Here is a 21,633-nt window from a genome sequence, read left to right as displayed (position 1 = left end):
CACTAATGTGGAGCTCTGGCTGTGCCGTAGTCTTGCTGTGTGACCCAGGGCAAGCCATTCACCCTCTCTGGATCATGTTTCTTTCATCTACAATGAGACAAAGACTCGTCCCCTCTCCTCCTAATCTCAGGAAAAGTAAAATCCACAGACACGAAAATTCCGCAAGGAAATGGCCTCACGCTGAAGTGCTACAGCAGTGCAGAGCCAGTTCTCTCTAGTCATCCCTAACATCCCGACACATCGCTGCTGCCTCCGGAGCCCGGACAAGCCCTCTTACCTGGCGTGGAGACTAGGGCCACAGCTACCAGCATCAGCAGGTGTGCTTTCCTCCCGAGGGGCGTCCCCATGGTGGGCGCTCCAGGTTGGGGTGGGCAGCGGAGACGAGCCTCAGCCCAGCACAGGGAGCATCCGGCTGGAGGCTGAGAGGGACCTGGGGGGACAGAGGGATGGGGAGGCCTCGGAGCTGAGCAGCACACCAGCCGGCAACGCTTCTGCAATCAGCCCGAGAAGAGGCTGGAGTCGCTCCCACCCTCCCCAGGGCCCCGGGGAAGAGCCTGGCTATTGCCCAGCAGCGCTTCCCGGGCTGAGTGCCTCCTGCTGGCCCCCTGAGGGTCTGGCCCTGCCCCGGGCCCCCTCCCCTCCTCCTGCCGCCCGCTGGGTGGTGCTGCTCGGGAAGTGAAGGCAGTGACTAATCGGGAGGCAAGAAGGCGATGCCTGTTCACCAGGAACAGCTCTCCTGGAGGGCTGGAGGGGCCGGGGCCTGAGCCCGGGTGTGAGGAACCAGCTCCATCTTCTCAGGCCCACTCTCCCCGGTCCCGCTCCCCAAGTGGCTGGGTTGGAGGGTAATGAGGGCCTCTGTGAGCTGCCTCTAGTCTCCAGGAACCAGCCTTATTTTCTAGCAGTGGGGAGGAGTTTCACTGGTTCAGCCCTCCCCTCTCGCCCTTATGTGCAGTGCATGATGGAGCCATAACTGTGGCCCCCTTAGCAAGGCTCCCAACCAGATGGACTAGCGGTCCCTGACAGGCCTCTGGGCAAGAGATAACGCAGCTCCTAGACAAACTTCCTGCCTGCCAAGACGAGTTGCCCTTCTCCAGGGTATCCTCATGACCCAGAGATGGATCGATCCAGGGATACAACCTGGTATCAATACAACCAGGTTCGATTAACCCAGGGATCAACCAGGGATTGACCCAGGGATCCAATCTGGGATCAATTGAACCAGGTTCGATCAACCCAGGGATCGAACATGGTTCTCCTGCCTTACAGGCAGATTCTTTACCGCCCGAGCTACCCAGGGAAGTCGGGATGAACAGAGACTTGGTTAAATCCTGAAGACCTGGAAAACGTGCTCCCTGGGGACACCAATAGCAATCAGAGCCTCTTTCCCTCAGTCTGAGAGGCGGGGGCCTCAACCTGGAGCAGGAGCGGGGCCGCCTACTCCCGTCTCCAGGCAAACCCGTGCAGTTTGGGGGAGTGTGGTGTCTCAGGGGCCTCCTTCCGGTGGTCAGAGTGAGCCTGGGTTGCGGGGCCCCCAGGCTGCAGGGAGAGGTCTCACGGCTGCAGGTCCCACCTCTCAGCCCCGCCACCTGCTTTGCAGGAAGCTAAGAGCAGAAGGAGAGGGTCAAAGGTTGAGGGAGACAGCCTGGCTGGGGACTCCGCTGCTAGCTTGCTCCAAAACCCACGTGCTCTGTGCTTCAGCGTCCTCCTGTGGAAAGCGGGTGCTCTGGTGTGTCCTCCAGCTCTGAGACAGCGGTGCCCCCGAGTGCAGGGTGACCGAGGGCCTGGGAATGCTGGCTTGAATCGGGGTGGGCAGTGGAGGCCTGGGGCCCGTGCAGGACCTGCAGACCAGGCAAGCTCAGGGTCTCTCTGCCTCACTGTGGGCTCCACTCCCCGCAAAGAAGGGGCTCCCAAACCTCTTTCAGCCTCAGCATGGGCCAGCACCACCCTTTTCCTGCCTCCCCAGCAGCCTCCCAGCAGCTGGGAAGGTTGGGGGGAGAAGCGGCCGCAGGGCTCAGGGACGATGTGGGCTGAGGAGCTGGGTGTTCTGGTGGGGGGTGGGTTTACACTGGTGCACCCCCTCCCCTGCCCCAACTCCAGCATCGTGCCTCTCCCCACGTCAGGTAGGCCCAGACCCACCTCACCGCTTGCCCCTCCCCATTCTTGTCCCTTTCCGCTCCAGACCTCGACCCAAGGTTTCGTTGCTTCCAGCGTGTCGGACACTCCCCCAGGGCCCTTGGTGCAGAACAGGCTCACCTGCCTGAGAACAGCTGTCGTGTCAGACGCTCACACTCACACTCACACAGTGGGCTGACCAGGCTTCAGTCCTGCTTAAGAGTTACCCCAGGGCAGACAGACACACACGCACCCTCCTACTCTCACACACACTACCTCACACACACACAGTCTCACACAGGCTCTCAGGTTGCTAGGGTCAGCAGGGTGCTCAGTCATGGGAGAATCTAGAAGCAGGACCCTGGAGCGTCACAAATGCAGGAAGCTGTTCTCATGACAGGGAGCCAGTGGGCACTGGAAACCACCTCAGGCTTTGGAATCACAGACAGGAGTCGGTGACCTTGGCTTCGTCTCCTAACAGTGTTGTGAGCTTGGCCGAGTCTTCCTCCCTGGTGGACCTCAGTGTCCTCATCTGCCAAGTGGAGACCATAGCACTTCCTTCCCAGAGCGGTTGGGAGTGGTCAGTGAGGTATGGAGCGTCCCGCAGGGGCAGTCCTCGGGCTGTTTGGACTTGCCTTGGCTGACGGTGGGGGCGGGGGCACGGAGAGAGGATGGGGCAGCAGACCCCTTCCCACTTCAGCCAGAGCAGCTCCCTTACATTTGCTGTATCCACTGGACTTTCCTCCCAGGTTCCCTCTACACAAAGAGACCCGCGGTTCCGAACGGTTTGAAAACGTCTCTTTGGCAGTGTGCCCCATCCAGAGTCTGGCCCAGAGAAGGTGCTCAGTCATCGTTCGCCGCCTGCCCTCTGTCTGCCAGTCCTGAGAGCTCACAAGGGTGAGGGTGCAGGCTCGGGGAGACGTTCCCTTATCCTGAGCTGCCCGAGCGGCGCAGAGATGGATGGACAGGGACCGGAGGCCGGTCTGCAGACTTGGGCAGGGGGCTGCTGTGCCCACCAGCAGTGCTGGAGAGAGTGGATGGGTGTGCGTGTGTATGCATGCATGTGATGTCTGTGTGCATCTGTGTGTTCCGTATGTCCCTGTGTATGTGTCTGGTCTGGTCTTCTGTCTCTGTGTGTATGCATGTATCTGTGTGTCTGTGTATGGGGGGAGTATCTGTTCTTTGTGTATATGCCTCCGCGTGTGTGTGAGTGTGTGTGTCTTACGTCTCCGCCCAGCACAGGGTGTGAGGACCCAGCCCTGCCTTGCTTCTCTGTGATCTGCACCCTGGATCATTCCCCTCCACATGACAGTGGTCAGAAGTATCTGCCATCTCTTTTGCTTGCTGTTCTTTCAGTTGCTAAGTCATGTCTGACTCTTTGAGACCCCAAGGACTATAGCCCGCCAAACTCCTCTGTCCATGGGACTTTCCAGGCAAGAATACTGGAGTGGGTTGCCATTTCCTTCTCCAGGAGATCTTCCTCGCCCAGGGATTGAACCTGCATCTCTTGCACTGGCAGGCGGATTCTTTACCGCTGAGCCACCAGGGAAGCCCTGGTTATCTCTCTTACTGTAAGTGATTATCACACATCATGAATAACACGATCCCTCTACTCATCCTTCAATTTAATCCGGGCTTCAATCCGTCACCTCTAGGTTCAAGCACCCTGGGCATCCCTGGGGACTGAGACCTGTGGCCCCAGAGGAGACGTGGGTGTGGAAGGGCTGGGACCGGGCGTGTCTAGGGTTGTCCTCTGGGATCACTGGCGACTGATCAACTCAACCAGATGTGCACTGAGCCAAGGCCTTGTGTGAACACCCCCCCCGCCCGCCGCCACACACACACCCTCCCTCCGCCCGCTCCCCCTACAGAGCCTGGGTCAGAGATAGGAGGCACTGGCATGCAGCCTTGTCTTGTGTCCGTCCCCACTGTATATTTAAGACCGTGTGCCAGGCACTGTGCTAAGCATTAGGGGTGGGCAGGAACAACACCACCACACTTGCAGAGCCCCTGCCCAGCTGAATGCAACCGGAGGATGTGCTCGAAAGCCTCAAGGGTCAGTCATCTCCCACACCAGCCCTGTGACACACTCTAGAACACCCAGGATGGAGCTCGGGCTGGAGTGGAGCTATGCCAGGCCCAGAGCTGGCCCCAGGCAGCTGCCCTGGCACGGGGGTGGGCAGGCACAGGCTGGCACAGGCGGGCACAGGCTGCCACTATTTGGGACCCGTCCTGAGAGAACGTAGGAGTTTATAGCTGCTCGAGGTTCAGGGGAGCTGGCTGAGTTGCTGGGCCTGGGGGACAAAGGATCTGGGAGACCACTGGGGATTGGGAGGCTGGGAGCTGGACTCTCCCAGGGTCTGCGGGCTGAGGACCCCTGCTCAGGGCCAATCAGCAGATGAAAGATGCCCTCCACCAAGTGCTTCCCCTAGGGTACTGAGTTCCCGGCCCTGGAATCTGTCTCTCCTTTCCCCTGACAACGGAGATCTGAGCAGGTTTGGGATGAATGGGGGTAGGAAAAGGAGTTAGGAGCCCAGTTGAGGGCAGAGACTCAGTGACTTCTTATAAGCCACTAGGGATTACAGGGGCACCCTGGGTTCCCCGCACCCGGCACACTGCTTAAAGGCGGTGGCGGCGGGGGGGGTCTGGTGTTGACAGGTCTCATGCTTACTAGCCAGTGTAACCTTAGGATAACCAACCGATATAACCCCAGTTACTGTATGTTACTGAACTCTGAGCCTCAGTCTCTGTCTGCAGAATGGGGATGTACCCACCTCCCGGGACTCCTGTGAGGTCAGCAGCATTCCTGGCCCATAGTAAGTGCTTGAGAAACATCAGAGCTTGTCACTGAGAACCCTCACCAGTCTCAAGCGCGGGCACCAGCACACCGAGGGACACACAAGTGTGCCCACAGACACCACGCCTGGCTGTGAGCCTGGCTTCCACACGGTCACAACATTTGGGCCACACTCACATGTATCGGGAACACTGATAGACTCCCCCCTCCCCGTCTCCCTGGACGGGTGCCTTCCCCCTTCACCCCTGCGGGTGTGGGGGGCCTCGGCAAGCACCCACAGGCATGCTGTTGCAGACGAGGACACAGGGGCACACGGTCACACCCAGACTCTGTGCGTGCAGGAGGGCACCTGGCTCGGACACACACGTGGGCTTCCCCGAGCAGGTACTTCTCATCAGCCACCCCACCTCCTGCCTGTGGAGTCTAAGATGGGAGGGGGACTCTGGCTATGAAAGGAATTGCCTATGAAGGGGTCCTGGGATGTGACCACCATCTTCCAGAAAGGTCTAAACCATCTCCATGCCCCTGGGAGGATGGGGTCTGCAGTGGCCTCGTGGGGCTGCGTGCCCAGTGGGGCGGGAGCTGGCAGGTAGAGGACTGTGCCTGAGAGGCCTCAGTGGTGGGCGGCTGATGTCCTGAGCTGGAGCAGGTCCCCGGGTGTGTTGGGTGGGAGGGGAAACCCCTCAGTCCCCATGGGAACAGGGACTGCTTGGGGACAGGGCAGGCTGGCCGCGGTCCTGCCCTGGCCTGCTCCCGGTGCTCCCTCCCTCCTGGGCCCTACTGGTCTCTGCAAGCTCTTTGTATTTGCAGCTGGTGCCCTGAGGCCCTGCCCTGGCACAACCGTGCCCTCTGGGGAGACCTGAGACTCCCAGGCTCGCGGATCTGCCTAAGCGTTGGGCCCTGGTCTGGCGGAGTCGGCCCTTGATCTGAGGCCTGGAGTCTTTCCCTCCCGTGCCCACCCTCTCCACTGAAGAGACCCTGCAAAGTGGGGAGTGGACAGAAGGGGCAAGTTCTGCGGGCTTCTGAGGGGACCTGGAGGTGGGGCATGCAGCGCCCAGACTCCATGGTTCCTGCCTGCCTGCCTGCTAAGCGTGGGGTCTGGGGGCAGAAGAGGAGAGGGCTTTGGAGGAGGGCCCCTTTCTGCGACATCAGGAGTGGGAGCAATTGTTCCAACTTGGTTTGGAAGATCCAAATCAGGAATAAATCAGTGGAGCAATTTTGCATGTCCCCTCTTCTCTGAGAGGATCTGCTGAGAGGAGATTTCCCCGTTTCTGGACAGGCTGGTTCAGAACCAAACCTGGCCGGGCTGGGTTTGAACTTGCTCCTCCCCTTCGGCTAGTGTCCACTCCAGGGCCCCGGTTAATCACACCTGTGGGGCTATGCTGCACGAGGGCCACCCTTCCGCCAGACCCAGGGTGGAGAAGCCTTTGGTCTAAGAGGCGGGCAGACATGGAGAGGATGCAGGCTGGAAGAGACCAGCAGGTTTCATCCAGGTGGGGTGCCCTGAGTGTGGGGTGGGAGTCATCAGATAAAGAAGCGGAGGTGCCCTTGGGTCGGCCCATGTCCTGCGATGGAGTGTGCTCGGTTTTGGGTGAGACCATCACACACCTTAGCTGTGGTTTGCACCCTCTTTGGGTAAACAAGGAAACGTGGGCTCAGTTTATAGCAAGAGAACTCATTAAATCCATGGAAGGACTTCTTCACTCCAGGATGGTTACCATCAGGGCATGGAACCCACAAAAACTTCCATGAATATTCCAAGTTAGCAAAACCCCAGGGGGTTTGGTCTAGACTGGAGAGGTCGAGAAGGGTGAGAGGTGGCCAGCATGGAAGAGGGAGAGAAAAGGATGCCTGTCTGCCCATGGATTCCTGAGTCACTCCCGCCTGTATTTATTGCAGGATGACCTGGAACTGGGAGAAATTTACAGGGTCATCCAGCCCAATTTCTACTCCAGGCAAGAGTGCCTCTCAGCTTGGCCCGGACCCCACGTCCCCGCCCCTCACACAGTCATGGGAAAGAAGGCTGCCCCAACTCCTCATGGCTCATCGTCCTGGTGAGGAAGTCGCTCCTGCAGTCTAGCTTCAGTCCCTCTTGCTTCATTGGCATATCTGTTGCTCTAGTTCTTTTTTTCCCTGTGAATCCAACCCTGTGGTTCTGACCTTAGGTTTCTGAGATAAGCTTTCTCACAAACATTTGGCTGAGGACATCTCTGGGGGTCGGGAGCACTGTGCCTTCTCAAAGGGTGCAGCTTCCCTGATAGACACTTTGGGGGCACCTCTTTCTTAGTACTGCTCCTGAGGAGCGAGTCTGGTCAGCCAGTCAGAGACCATCCTGCTGAGCGCACTGCCTCAGAGGCCCTTCCCACACGTGTCTATTTAAACAACTGCTGGCAGAGAAGGTGCTGGAGCGGAGTTGCATAAGGAGTGAAATCCTGGGTGGGGGGGACGGTGTGGGGTGCATTTGACCGGCAGGGAGCCTGCAGAGAGAGCTTGGGGGTGTAGACACTGGGTGGGGAGTAAGAGGGGAATAAGCGAGGCCCCTCTGCTCAGGCAGTGTGCTTCTGCGTCCCCTGCCGCTCAGGGGGGGCCCAGAAGGAGAGGGGGCGTAGGGGACTTTGCTGCCGTGGGCGCAGCGGCCCCTCCATGTCTGTCTCACCTCAACCCCCTCCTGATGGCTGGGGGCTCCTGGTAGATCTCATGGGGAAGGAGAGAGAACTCTGACCTTGGGTGAAAGCTGTCCTCGAGGGGACCTGCAGCCTGGCTGGAGAGGGTTAGATGGTGGGCCCCGGGTGGGGCGTGGACCTCCCTGCTCCCAAGGCCAGGGTCGGGCATGTCTCCGCCCCACCTCCGGCCCACCCTCGCTGCCCTCGGTCCCATCGGGTCTCTCTGAGGGCCCCTGGGAAGCAGGGACGTGGAGGCTGGGAGATGAGTCCCAGACGGCCGCCGGGAATTTGATGAGACCAGCGACACCCTGGCTAACGTGGGGTCTTCCTCCTCCCGCCTCCCTTCGAGCAGAAGGACAGGATGCCAGCTGGGCTGGGGAAGGAGGCTGGGGCTTTGGGGGTCAGGCCGGAAGGCAAGGGTGAGAGGAGTCTGACCCGCTGCGGGCTGGATGTAAAGCAGGGGGAAGTTAGGAGCAGGAAACCCGGGGGCGAGCAAGTCCAGGTTCTCCGGGGCAGGGGTCATGGGCACTCCCAGCTCCAGAACCTCTAAACAACCTTGACTGACAGCTTTTCCCCCAGGACTCAGGCTCAGCCCCCACCGGTCTGTGGCTTTGTCCCCGTGCGAACGCTCTCCTTCCACACAGGCGCTGTCTCAGCTTACCCCTCCTTCCTCGCGCCCCAGACGTGGGGACCCCTCCTGGAGGAGGTGATGGCTGCGCCCCCCGCCTCTGGCTTGGGGAACCCCATGGTGGGACAGGACTGCCTTCTCTTTCAAGACCCCCGAGGTGGCACCCCTCCCCCTTCCGGCCCATCCCCTCCCCCGCTGGAAAGTCAAACTTCTGTGCCTCCTTCACTGCCACCGGCGAGGATGGGGGGCCCCCGAGGAGACGGGGAGGGTGGGCAGGGCGGAAGGGATGTGACTTGACCCAGGTTCTCCTCCCTAAGTCCGGGCCCCTGGACGGGCCTTTGCCTAAACTTGTGCTCCAGTCTCCCTTTACCTCCCGCAGCCTCCCCTCTGTCTAACAGAAGCAGGACTTCATAAAGAGGTCACCCTGCACGGGCAGGCCGCGTCCGGCCAGTCAGGTTTGCTCCCATCCAGGGACACGGCAGGCCGGGGCACGGGGGCCTGGCCTCACTCACGGACAGTCAAGCCCTGGGCCAGGGGCACAGGGCAGGGCTGTGGCCTCTGCCCACTCTGGGGGCAGTCACTGCTGCCAGCCTGTGGCTTGAGCTCCTGGACACACTCTTGGGGTTCAGCTTCCCGGCCAGGCCTGGCCTGCCAGGGCCCTGCGGGGTGCCACCTATGTTGACAGGGCGGAAGGGGTCTCGATCCCGGCTGCCCCTGGGGGGCTGGGGCGAGAAGTCAGACGGGCCCCTGCCAGCCGGCTGGGGTTTCTGCTCTGCCTCTGTGCCCTGCCCCCCGCAAAGGAACTGAGCGCCCAGCCCCTGCCCACAGCGGTGCCCCGGGAAGCCCCTGGGCTGGAGGAGACAAAAGCGGCTGGCACCTACCTGGGATGTAAGGAGGGTGTTGGCCGGGGAAGGGGGACGCCGCTCACGCCGGGGAGCCGAGCCAGCCGGTCTGCCGGCCCCGGGCCGCCCTCCTCCGCTCCGCTCCCTCAGCCCCAGCGCTCGCTGCCGTCCTGGTGCAGCGGCGGGCGAGGGCGCGCGTGTGCGCGTGTGCGTGTGTGTGCGCGTGTGTGCCGCCGGTTCACTGCAGCATCTCTGCACCGAGATGTGCTCCTCCCTCTCGTCGGCGCCACTCACTGGCTGGCTCGGTCTCAGCCTGGAGACGCGCCCCGGCCCCTCCCTTCCCCAGCCGCCCAGCTTCACCTCATTTGCTTCCCGTGTTTAAGGGCCGGGCGCGTCTTCCGTGAGGCTCGGGCGGCTCAGCTCCTGCGCCGCCTGGCCTCTGCCCCCGCCCTCCCTGCCCAGCGCCGAGCTGAAGGGCTGGAGAGGGTGCGCTGAGGAAGCACGAAAGAGTGGCTTAGTCCTCAAGCCCTGAGACCCATGGAAGCAAACTCCATGTAGCCCTTAGAGGAAGGGCTGCAAATTAGAAACGAGGTGCGGGCCGAGTGGGGTGGAGGGCTGCCTCTGATCGTCTTTATTGTTTCCCCTGTTTATGAGAGAATAAGGTGGGCTCTTGGTCAAGATAACCGAACATTAGAGGAAATTTTAAAATAGATAGTGAATGTACCTTAGCAGATTTAAATTACATGCCTCCGGGTTTATTAATTTAATGTAAATAATTACATGGGTTATTAGTATTATTTTATGCAAATGGATCACCTCATATATCATTGATTGGCAAAATATTTTAAAATTATATAGTAGACCTTGAGCCACTTCTCACACTTTCAACCAACCCGCAGTGTGTTGTCATGAAAAGCCCACTAGGCTAAGAGTCTGGGTCTTTGCAGGCAGTCTGGGCCCTCCAACTAGTTTGACTGAATGTTCTAGGCTGAGTGCGTTGTCTTCCTGAGCCTCATCGATCACCTGAAGGGGCTAAAGATGGCCAGGGTCCCTGCCGGCTCTGAGATTCTAGGTGCTCACTTGGTGAGTGACACGTCTCCCCCCCTCTGCTCCTGTCCTGGGCAGGCGTGCCCCGGGAGGCTGGGGCCTGGAGGAGGAGGGACGAGCCGTCTGTGGCGGCCGTGGCCCGGCAGGCTGTCACTGTGCCCCGACCCTGGTCCACCTGCTGTCTAGCTCGCACAGACGGGACCAGTGAGCGGTCCAGATGCTGAAGCAGCTGGTGGGGGCAGGCCAACATCAGAGCTTTAAGGGGCATACCTGTCAAGCCTGGAGCATGGCCATCAGAGCTTTCAGGGGACATACCTGTCAAGCCTGGAGCGTGGCTCCATGTATTTTTGAGTGGAGGGGGACACAGAGGCTTGGGACGGGCCTGGATCGACAGAGAAGGGACCTGGAAAGGGAGGAGGAGGTGTGGTCTGAGGGAGGCCTGTAGCTCAGCCTCCGAGGCCAGAATGCCTGCCCGGGTCCCATCCACTCTCCCCACTCCAGGGCCTTCCGCTGCCCCTGCATGTAGCTTTCCCAGCTCGGGGACAGTCTTCCTCGTTCTTGATGGAGGCTCTGTGAGCCACATCTCCTGGATAACTTGGACTGCTGCTGAGCAAGTCCCTTCCGGGATGTCCTTCCTTCTGCCTCTGCCCACGCTGTCCTTGTCTGTCTGTCTTCCTGAGGCTGGCACTTGGCCTCAAGCTTCTGAGGTTAGCCCCGCCCTCTGACCCCACCCATGTCAACCAAGGCTCTGATGAGAGCGCCCCGAGTTCTCTCCAAGCAGAAACGGCTGCCAAGAGGGGTTGGCTCAGCTGCTGCCCTGGGAGAGGCGGACTGGGCATTGGCTGACTCAGGGGCCAATGGTCTGGAAATGTTTGCAGAGGGATTGCTTTAGATTGACACTGCTGTCTTTATGACTGTTTTAGGACAGCTGCCGCCTTTGTGGTGGGGGGTGGGTCCTTGGGGAGGCCACGGTTCCCATCCCAATGATACCGGTGACTAGGGGCTCTAAGATGTTCTCAGACCCCTCTGCAACCTGCCTGCCCTGCCCCTGGGCTCCAGAAGCCACAGTAAGTGCAAACAAGGGTGCTAACTGAGCCCAGGACTGGATTTGGGGCAGTATCTCCCAAAGTTTCATCTCGGAGGGATATGGGGGGCTTGGGGGCTCCTCACTGCCTCAGGTGCTTCTGTTTCTGACAAAAGAGTGGGCTGAGCCTTTGGGGGTCTAGGCTGAGTTTTGCTTGTGGGTCCATTAGATTGATAATGGCAACGGCATTTTATATTATTATTAATTATTGTATAAATTATTAACAACGACTTGAGTGTCTCCAACGAGCCAGGAACTGTACTAAGTGCTTTAACTGAATTGTCCACCCAAGGGGGTATGTGTTATTATTATTATGCTCGCTCTACAGATGAGGCTCAGAGAGATTGAAGAACCTGCTCAGAGTAAACAAGAAGAGAAGTGGAGAATGCTGGTCGGACTCCAGTATCCACGTACTCCAGCCCCCAGCCTCCGGCCCCTCTGGGGTGGACAGAGCAGGGGACAGGTGCCTGTCAGATCCCAGAATCCTCAGCACAGTTGATTACAAGGGGCACTTCTTTTTTCTGGGGCTAAGCAGTGTGTCTTCCTGTTGTCTAGAGCGGGACACCTCATCTCCAATTTGGGTTTCCGCAGACTTCCAGACGGGCAGAGAAGGCGAGCTGAAGATGATCAGGCAGCTAATCAAATGGCCACTGTTTGCCGGACAATGTGGTGACCCCAAGTGGGGGCTCCCAGGAGGCATCTTGAGGGCCACTCAACCCTGCTCAGACCACCTGCTCCCTGCCCACCAGGGGATCTCCCGTGGTCAAGGAGGGGCCTCGGGTCAGCCCCAGGGGACCAGTGGGGAGGAGCTCTCTGCCAGGACGCAGGCCCCTGACAGTGTGGCTCTCCTCCCGTGTTAGTCCCGAGCCTCACATGGCCTTTCCCAGCCCCTCCTGCAACCAGGCTCTTCACCTCTGGTCTCAGGCTTCAGAAGTTTTCTAGCACTCCCAGGAGTGTTCGTGTGTTTTTGGAGCCGGGTCTCTACCTAGAACAGCGGAGGGTTAAAGAGCCACCGGATATGGTCTGTTTTTAGTGTGCTTGTAACCTTTCTGGAAGCAGTCTGGATGTGGGAGCCGGATGGTCCATCCGCAGCCTCCAGGAAGAGGGCCAGGTGGGTTGGGCAAAGCTCTGAAACCAGACCAGCTTGCCACAGAGTCCTGTGTGGCCCCAGGCAAGTCACTAATCTCAGAGTCCCAGGTTCTCCATCTGAAAAACAGGGATGAAGACACAAACCTCGCCTAGCTGGTGTGAATGCTGAATTAAGCACATGGTAGGTACTCAGTAAACATTCACACTTCCCTTTGGGCCCTTTTAGGATTCAGCTTCCCCATCTGTAATGAGTGCGTGTACCCATGAGGCTGAGCCCTTCTCTGCTTCAAGGATTGGGTGACTCTGGATTCACCTTCAGGAGAGCTGGACTCTCAGCTCTGGATGACCCAGCTGGAGGACAATGGCAGGTCACTGACGGACACTTAATTTCTCTGAGAATCCAGGTTCTCATCACCAAAATGCAAACAATCCTATTCCTAACTTAGAATAGTGTAAGGACAAGTAGATTAAAATATGACTTTTATAGGCACTGTTTGTATGAAAGTGAAGTCGCTCAGTCGTGTCCAACTCTTTGCCACCCCATGGACTGTAGCCTACCAGGTTCCACCGTCCATGGGATTTTCCAGGCAAGAATACTGGAGTGGGTTGCTATTTCCTTCTCCAGGGGATCTTCCTGACCCAGGGATCAAACCCAGGTCTCCCACATTGTAGGCATTGGAGGCAGACGCTTTACCGTCTGAGCCACCGGGGAAGAGATGAAGTCAAGTTTGTATGAAGTGCCATGCAAAATACTGGTGATGATTCCCTCGACCATGCAGTCTCTGAAGGCAGAGATTTTCTCATTCATGCCCATGTTTCCCACACCCCCACCCCCAGCTTAACCTAGTGACTGATGCCTAGCAGAGACTCAAATAACTATCTGTTGACTGGTGAATAAATGGCAGAGAATGACTGCTCTGACAGTTCAGATGGGGGAAAGCGGGAGCTAGGAGGGGGGCAAAGGTTTTGGTGGATGGGTTGGGGGTGCCTCCTGACCTGGAATAAACAGTGTAGAGGTGGGGGACCCGTTTCTGGCATGGGTTGCTGGGGACTGGAAAGAGCATGATTCATGTGGGTCCGGGAGGAGCCAAGTTGAACTAAGCAGGGGGCTGGAAGGGAAATCTCAGTACCCCACCCACATTTGCCTTCCTAATTTTGTGTGAGGGCCTGAAGGGGCCTGCAGCCCAGAGGGGCCTAATTATTCTCTTAGCCATTTCAACACAGGGCTCTTGGAGCTTCTTTTCAGGCTTATAATGGACAATGCTAATGTCATTATTAATATTTAATAGTAATGATGCTAATAATGCCTTGCATTTATGCGGTCTCTCCAAAGAGCTCAAAGAACCCTGAGATCTTTTTTTATGCACAATTTGGCCAGTGTGGGAGGTGGAGGGTGGGAGGGCAGGGGCAGCCAACAAAGGACGGAGCCATGGGGAAACCGAAGCCCAGAGGCTGTCCCAAGGTCCCGGAACGGTGGAGATGAAGCTGGGCTGGGATTGGGCGCTGGGGTTCCCCGTCTGGGGCTCTGCCCTCTGCCTCTCCAGGACATGCAGGGTCATGTTTTGACTTTGCCAGAAGACTCCCCCACCAAAGATGGCCTCCTCCTCAAAGCACGGCCCTGGATGGGGCAGGGCTGCCGGGCAGTGGCCTCTGAGTGCTCTTTACGAAGCCCGCCCTGTGTGGCTAACGCGCAGCCTGGGCACGTGGGAGCCGGGGGGGCAGGTGAGGACACGGGTCCTTGACCAGATTCTGCAGGCCTCCCTGAGCCTCAGGCCAGGCCCTGCTGTCTGGCATCCCCGGATGGCTGAGATGTCATCTGCTGGAAGCAGCTTCAATCCACCCATGTCAGGGTGCAGACCCTCTCTTTGCTCGGTCTTCTTGTGCCGACTTTGCTGTCTTTATATTCCCTGCTACAATCTGTCAGGGCCAAAAACATACCCCAAAGACGCAGTCAAAAAAAGCAAGCACAAAAAAAAAAAAAAAATAGCGAGTACATTAGAATTTCAGGGCTGCTACGAAGCACTATCCAGGGAACTGCACTTATATAAGAATGGTGGGTGGTACCCCTCGAAGGAGACAGTGCGGAACAGAGTGGAAGGCTATGGGCTTTGGCATCTGACAGCTATTGATTCCAGTCCCACTCACTGTATTGATTGTCTGGTGACCTTAGGCTTCTCTGAGCCTCAATTTCCTCTTCTGCAAAATAGAGGTGAGATGCTCTGCCTCAGAGGGATGTGTGGGTCAGAGGAGGGAGGCACACATGTTGGACTGCAGCAGAGGAGGCGGCGGGACCCTCACGGCTCTGTCACCCGTGCAGGGAGCGTCCGGTGTGAGTGATGCTCGTGACGGTGTCCTGAGCAGGCTGTCCTGAGATGTGACCTTGCTGCCTCTGCCACCTAGCCTCCCTCTGTTTCTACCCATTTCTGAGTCACTTTCTATAGCCTCCTCTGATTCTGCGATCCATCTGATAACCTCCTGGTGAATCTCCTTTTTGCTTACGACAGCCGAAGTCTGCTTCTGCTGTCTGCAACCCAGAGCCTGGACTAATTCAGGATTCAAAGTTCCTAGCACAGTGCCTGGAACAGAAGTGCCGAGCCAGAAGCTTTGAGAAAAGTGTTGTACTCACACACCCAACCGCATCCGTCCTTCCATCCATCCATCTGTTTAACAAGCAACTACCAAGTCCTCTTGTACCAAGCACTGTGCTGGGTGCTGGGGACACTGAGAAGAATAAGACAGGGGATGCCCTCTTACGGAGCTCACAGCGGAATGGTGGGATGACGTGAAAAATGATCAGAACACAACCCATTGAGTGCTGTAACCCAGGCTCACACAAAGTATCATGGAAGGGTACCTGCCTTGGCCTAGTGAGGCTCAGGAACAGAGAAAGCATTTAATTGTGTCTTAGAGGTATATTCTGAGCTCGCCAGGTAGGCCAGGTGTGTTTGGCCTGGGCTTGGAGGGGTGAGGAGGATGTGGTTCCAGGAAGGAGCAACCGTTTGTGCAAAGGCAGCAGCGTGGCAGAATATGGTATGTTTGGAAAAGGAGTTGGTCTAGGGTTGAGGATTCAAGGAAGGGATGAGGTTGGAGGGGAAGGCTGCAGTCAATCCTCAAGGAACGTTATGAGCCCAGGAGGAGCTTTATCTGAGGGCAGTGGGGACCATCAGAGGGGTCTAAGCTGGCAAGAGACAGGCTGAGATGTGTGCTTTGGAAGGTCCACTCAGGGGCGGCAGGGAAGGTGGAATGCACAGGGCAGACGCAGATGTGGAGGCAGGGAGGCCGTGTACTCAGCCACTGTCAGAGGGGAAGTCATGGGGGCTTGGAAGGGTTCTGGGCACGGGGCTCAGACCTGCGCTGGCCAGCCAGGAGTCTTCATCGGATGGCCATGGGGCTCTCACGCCTCTACATTGGGCCAGCCCCTGTATCCACCCCCGTGACGGTCAGTTTTGTGTGTCAACTTGGCTAGACTACAGTACCCAGCTGTCTAATCAAACACTGATCTAGGTGTTGCTGAGAAGTGATTTTGTAGATGTGGTTCACATCTACCATCAGTTGACTTCAAGTAAGGAGGTTACCTTCCATAATGTGGGAGGGCCTCATCCAATCAGCGGAAGGGCCTGAAAAGCACAGCTGAGATTTTCCAGAGGAAGAAATTCTGCCCTCAGACTGCAGCCTCTGCTGTCACCTGAGTTTCCAACCTGCCAGCTTGTAATCAGAAAACAGACTCGATAGCCCTCACAGTTATGTAAATCAATTCCTTGAAATGAAGCATATTTATTTCATGTGTATTTGTACACACATACGCACACACACACCTCACTTGTTTTCTTTCTTGGGAGAACCCCGGTTGATACACCCCCCTTTACCCTGTCCACCGGCCTCTCCTCTTGGCTTCCCTGTCTCATGAATGGCACCCCGACCTTTACACCCTCTGTGACCGCACCACCCCTCCTGTGTCCTGCTCGTTCTGCCTCCCAGGGGCCTCTCCCATACACGCCCTGCCCCCGTGCCCTTCCTGCAGTGTTAGCTCTCATGCTCACCTGTTTTCACCTGAGCTCTTTCTATCTGTCCTCCCCAGGCTTTCTGTTTCCAGTCTAGTTCCCATTCACCCTCCAGACTGCAGTCAGAGGGAGCCTCCTAAAATGCAAACCAGATCATACCGCTTTCCCGCTAACAATTCTGCAGCTCCTCTCCCTCCAGGCTGGTGCCAGGCTCCTTGCTGTGACTTGTGGTCTGGTGTCGCCTGCCCCGCCCTGATGTCACCTGCCTCACCCTCTTTAGCTCAACCCCGGTCCAGAGTACCACACACCCGCCCCCCTCCGCCTGACACCCCCCGCCCCCCCCCGCCCCACCCCCCCGACTCACTCCCAGCATGCTGATCTGTCTGCCCTTCCTGGGAGGTGCTGGACTCTAACTTCACTCTTTCAGTGGTGTTCTTTGTTGGAAATGGCTGTCTTTCTCTCTAGGTATACCTGGCTACGTCCTCCTTGCTCTTGAGAATTGGCCTGGAGGTCGTGCCTCCAGGGAGCCTCATGTGCCCGCCTTTCTCGAGCACGAGGTGGCCCTCCCCGGTGCCCTTGTCACACGGGCATGCTCCTCGCTCATCTGCATGGGGATGGGCTGTCTCTCCCTGTGTCTTACATCTGTGCACCGTCAGTGCAGTATCGCTGCTCAAAACGTGTTTGTTACATGGCTTGATGAGTGTGGCACCCATTCTTCTCCGGGGTTCAGGATGCGGCAGGGGAGGAGACCCTGCCGGACCACAGATGGCTACCTCCCCCACCATCCCAAAGGTCCTGTATCGTGATCCCTTTGAGAGCCTTAGGCCCAAGTGCTAAGAGTATATTTCAAATTTTCAAAGAGTTTAAAAAGGAAAGATGTTTTGGGAGACACAAAAAGAATATGAAATGCAAATTTCAATGTTCATAATAAACATTTCTTGGAACACAGCCACATTTATTCATTTGTGCATTTCCGGCCACTTTCCTGATGCTCTGGCAGTGGAAGAGTTGCCAGAGAGTCTGTATGGCCTGCAGGCTGAATATTCTCAGCCTGCAAAGCTGAGAAGATTCCCTATCGGGCGCTGCGCAGGAAGTGTTTGCTGGTGCTTCGTCTGAGGCGTCCCTTCGTCGTCTGGGGAGTCTGAAGCTCGAGGCGTGGCAGGCACTGGTGTGCCGGCATCAGTTTCCCTCTTGCCTTAGCTCAGTGCTTCTCGACCAGGGGATATTTGGTGAAGTCTGCAGACGTTTATCACAATCGGGGTTGTGGTGGGGGGTATGGAATGTGTATCAGGCATCTGGGGGTAAAGGTCAATAGCCTATAAAGCATAGGGCAGCCCCACACCTAAGAATTACCCCAGCCCCAAGCATCATTGGGAATCCCTGTGTGGAAGGTCAGGACAGGGCCGGCCAAGTTCCTGATTGGTCTTCTGGGCTGAGGAGCCAGCCAGAGCTTCCACTGCCCTGGAGTGGAGCAGTTCAATGATTGTGCGTGTAGGGAGAGGGGCAGACAGGCCAGTTCTTTTCTTGGCCCCCTGAGGCTCCTGTACCTGCTAGGGGCCCTGGGCAGGCCTCCAGGGGAAGACTAACCTCTCTCCCGTATCCCTCAAGGGACAGGACAGGTGCCTACCTGCTTGGGCAGGTGAGTTCGGTTCCAGAAGGGGAGATGGTTGCCAAAGCTGCCAGCTGAGGACATAGGGAGGGGTGCCAGGGCCAGGGGCAGGGGGAACTGGAGGTGCTCGCAGGGGCCCAGGTGATCAGGGTGCCCAAACTGGCAGAAGGCGCATGAGGCGGGGGGAGCCTCAGGGAAGGGGTTGGCACGGCTCCCACCCAACCTTCTGGAAAGTGAGAAGAACAGATGCTGTGACTATCAGATGAGATGCTCCTGGCACTTTGGGAAATTGCAGAATTAACAAAAGGACGGTTGCTTTCAGGGAACACAAGCAGGGGCCCAGCGTGGACAGCTGGGCTAGACTCTGGGGACTCCCTTTCCTGGAAAAGCAGCGAGCAGGGGTCCTCCTGCCTGGCTTCTGGGCCTCCTGTGGGTCAGGACTGGGGAGACAGGGGGATGAAGCAGACGGTCGGGTCTGGGGGCAGAACAGAGTCAGGTCAGAGTCGGGCCAGTCTGCACGCAGCTTGGAGCCTGGCAAGTGGCAGGGCTGTTTGGAGGTCATCTCATCTCTACTCCTGCTCCTGGGTCCAGCCTCAGCAGACGGTGCCCCGCCGGCTGAGGATCCACACAGAGGGGCCCTCAGCAGGAATGCGAATTCACCAGCTGTTACTTGCAGAGCCCCCAGGAGCAGCAGCCAGCTCTCTCTGAAAGCTTCACAGACAAAGAGGCATGGGCCTGAGGGTCTGCAGGGAGCCTGCACTTCCTCCTGGCGGAAAGCTGGGCAGCAGGATGGCCCGCAGCTGGTGCGGTCGCCTCCTGGACGCTCACCGGGGAGAGGGAGCCGGTGTGCGCACCGCGTGGCTGGGGTAACTGAGGAAGGCTCAGACCAGAGCTGGCTGGCCGGGTCCGCTCAGAGGCAGGAGGCTCAGACGCTGTGCTTCTAGACCTATTAGAAGAACAGGAAAGGAGAGGACGATAAGCAGTGTCCCAAGAGGGGATGGTTTTAATTGCAATGTGGAGCTAATTTAGACTCAAAGACAACGCTTTCTTTTCTTTTTTTAAATTGGGGTATAGCTGACTTACAATACTGTGTTAGTTTCAGCTGTACTTATAGCTGATTTAAAATATTGTGTTCGTTTCAAGTGTACACATACACACCTACATACGTATGTATTCCAGAGTATTTTCCATTATGGGTTATTATGAGATATTGAATATAATTCCCTGTGCTACATAGTAAATCCCTGTTGTGTATGTATTATATATATAGTGGTGTGTATCTGTTACAGAGAAGGAAATGGCACCCCACTCCAGTACTCTTGCCTGGAAAATCCCATGGACGGAGGAACCTGGCAGGCTGCAGTCCATGAGGTCGCTAAGAGTTGGACACGACTGAGGGACTTCACTTTCACTTTTCACTTTCATGCATTGGAGAAGGAAATGGCAACCCACTCTAGTGTTCTTGCCTGGAGAATCCCAGGGACGGGGGAGCCTGGTGGGCTGCCGTCTATGGGGTCGCATAGAGTCAGACATGACTGAAGTGACTTACAGTAGTAGTGTATCTGTTAATCCTAATTTTATCCCTTCCCACCCTTCATCCACAACTTTGTTTTCTGTAGCTGTGGGTCGGTTTCTATTTTACAAATAGATTCAGCTGTATTATTTTTTAGGTTCTGCAGATAGGTGATATCATACATCACATTTGTCTTTCTGTGTCTGACTTACTTCACTTAGCGTGGCATTCTCTAGGTTCGTCCACCCAAAGACAGCTTTCCCAAGCTGGGAGGTCAGACAACCGGCAGGGGAGCAGTGCAATCTCTGCGGGGTCAGGGACCTGCCTGCCTGCCCTGGAGGCCTGGCCTGGCTAAAGCTCCCCAGTCGGGTGGTCCTGGGGCATTGCTCTGTCCTTCCTGGCATACCCTCTGCTTTCTGGCTCCTGGAGCTGCTGCAGCTGAATTAAGGAAGGGTGACTAGGGTCGGGAGCCAGGGACTCCGACACTCTGGAGGCCCCGGGCATGGGCCAGGGAACCCCCAGAGGAGGCGGTTGTCTCCTCCACCCTCGGAACGTGAGCCATCGTGAGGGCCACTCGTGACCGGGAGGCGAGCAGGAGTGGAGGGCGAGGGGCAGCAAAGAGGCGAGGGGTCACGCTCCTCATTTGCTGCAGTGTCATCCGTCTCCCTGTCACAACTCTCTCCAGGGGGCCAGCCGGCGACAGATGCGCCCCTGAGGAGGGGCTGCCGGCCTCCTCCCCACCGCCACAGGCTTATCCCCGTCCCTCCTCCCCGCTGGCGGCTGCCGGCTTCTCCCCAGCCCCGCTCCCCTGGAGCCCACTGCATTGTTAGCTGGCCCCCCGGGGGACAGACTGCAGATGGAGCCAAGCGGGTGTCTGTTTTGTTTTGGGGGCGGGGGAGTCTCTGAACCAAGAACCTATTTGGCTAATGAAGTTGTAATTACTCCCGGGCTCACTAATAGGATGAAAACCCACGGCTCTGCTAAGGCCACTGACGGACCCGCGTGTGCCTGACAGCTCTGCAGAGGGCCGGGTGTCGGGAGTGGGAAGGGTTGGTGCTGGGCAGGGAGAGGGCGCAGAGGCTGTGCTTCTGGGCGCAAGTCACACCGGTTCAGGATGAGACGAGATTCCTGAGAACTATCATGCCCCCAGTTTTCCCAAACCCAGCACAGCTCCCAGCTACCTGGTTTGGTGGGAGATAGACAGCTGAAAATCCCAAACTATTTCTACCTGTCTGTAGAATGAATCTATTCACAGGTTTTTACATATTTTGTTTCTTCTAGGAAACCCCTCGGGCCTTTCGGATGCAGTCCAGTTGAGCATAATGAGAAATGTGAGCCTGCTTTCACCAAGGAGGGCTTGGCTAAAAGGGAAGGCAGGGCCAGGGCGTTCGCTGGGGGCCAGGGACTTAGTGTTTGCTGGGGGCCAGGGACTTAGTGTTTGCTGGGAGGTTCCATGAAATGAGGGGACGGACCAGGACTCACAGTGGCCTTCACTTTCTGTAGGGCTGTTTCCTGAGGGCCAGGATCTTACTTCCCATCCAGGGATTGAAACTTGCTGCCCTTCTACCAGGGGCTAGAGGCTAGAAGCAAAATTTCCTGATTCTTACCCCATTTAAAAGCAAACACGCTTCAAGGAGTCAGAAACTGCAAAACACGCACAAAGTTTATTATTAGAGACGCAGCCCAGTGTATATGGGAGCACACAGAGGAACATTTATTTTTGTCCGAAGCAGCACAGAAATACACACTGGGAGAGGAGCGTGGAGCGCAGTACAGTGATTTAAGTCACTGATACAGGACGGCCCTTCGGGTCTTTGTTTTCATTTGGCCAATTACTTGTTTCTTCCTTCACAGCTGACAGGTCCTTGGACCCTTCCCAAGATGTACGCAGAACTTTCTGCTGAGACGGATCCCACCGCAGAGGCTTACGGCTGCCCATCCACACTCATTACGGGGTGGGGCCCCCTCCCCTTTCGACCCCAAGAAACCTTCCTGCACGTGTGCAGAGGGAAGTCTCCCTTGACCTCAAGAGAGGCCATCTTATCTCTTTGCTTCAGCGGAGCTTAGTTTCTGCCACTAGCTTTGCCCTTGGAATACCTGAGTGAGAACGACGTTTGAATTTTACTCCACTTGACAGAAACCCGCCGTCCAGCCCAGAGGCCCGTCCGTCTCCTACCTCAGGTCTGAGCCACATGCACAGAGTTGGGAGGGCTGGGTCCGTCCAGGAGCCCCTGCCGACTGAAGGCTG

At 57.2% G+C, this 21,633-nt stretch overlaps 1 protein-coding gene across 1 annotated transcript in view; it reads right to left on the bottom strand.

Annotated features, from left to right (window-relative positions):
- Positions 1–9,290, bottom strand: part of CNTN2 (contactin 2) — a 33,287-nt gene extending 23,997 nt beyond the window's left edge. The window contains exons 1-2 of the mRNA XM_027564265.1: positions 9,082–9,290; positions 278–430 (exon numbers count right to left, since the gene is read on the bottom strand). Of these exons, the coding sequence (XP_027420066.1) occupies positions 278–347 (70 nt within the window). The 5' untranslated portion in view covers positions 348–430; positions 9,082–9,290. The remainder of the gene's footprint in view (positions 1–277; positions 431–9,081) is intronic.
- Positions 9,291–21,633: the final 12,343 nt, after the last annotated feature.

Source organism: Bos indicus x Bos taurus, chromosome 16 (genome assembly GCF_003369695.1).
Source record: "Bos indicus x Bos taurus breed Angus x Brahman F1 hybrid chromosome 16, Bos_hybrid_MaternalHap_v2.0, whole genome shotgun sequence".
NCBI classification, from domain to species: Eukaryota; Metazoa; Chordata; class Mammalia; order Artiodactyla; family Bovidae; genus Bos; species Bos indicus x Bos taurus.
This window is presented reverse-complemented; position numbering and strand designations above follow the sequence as displayed.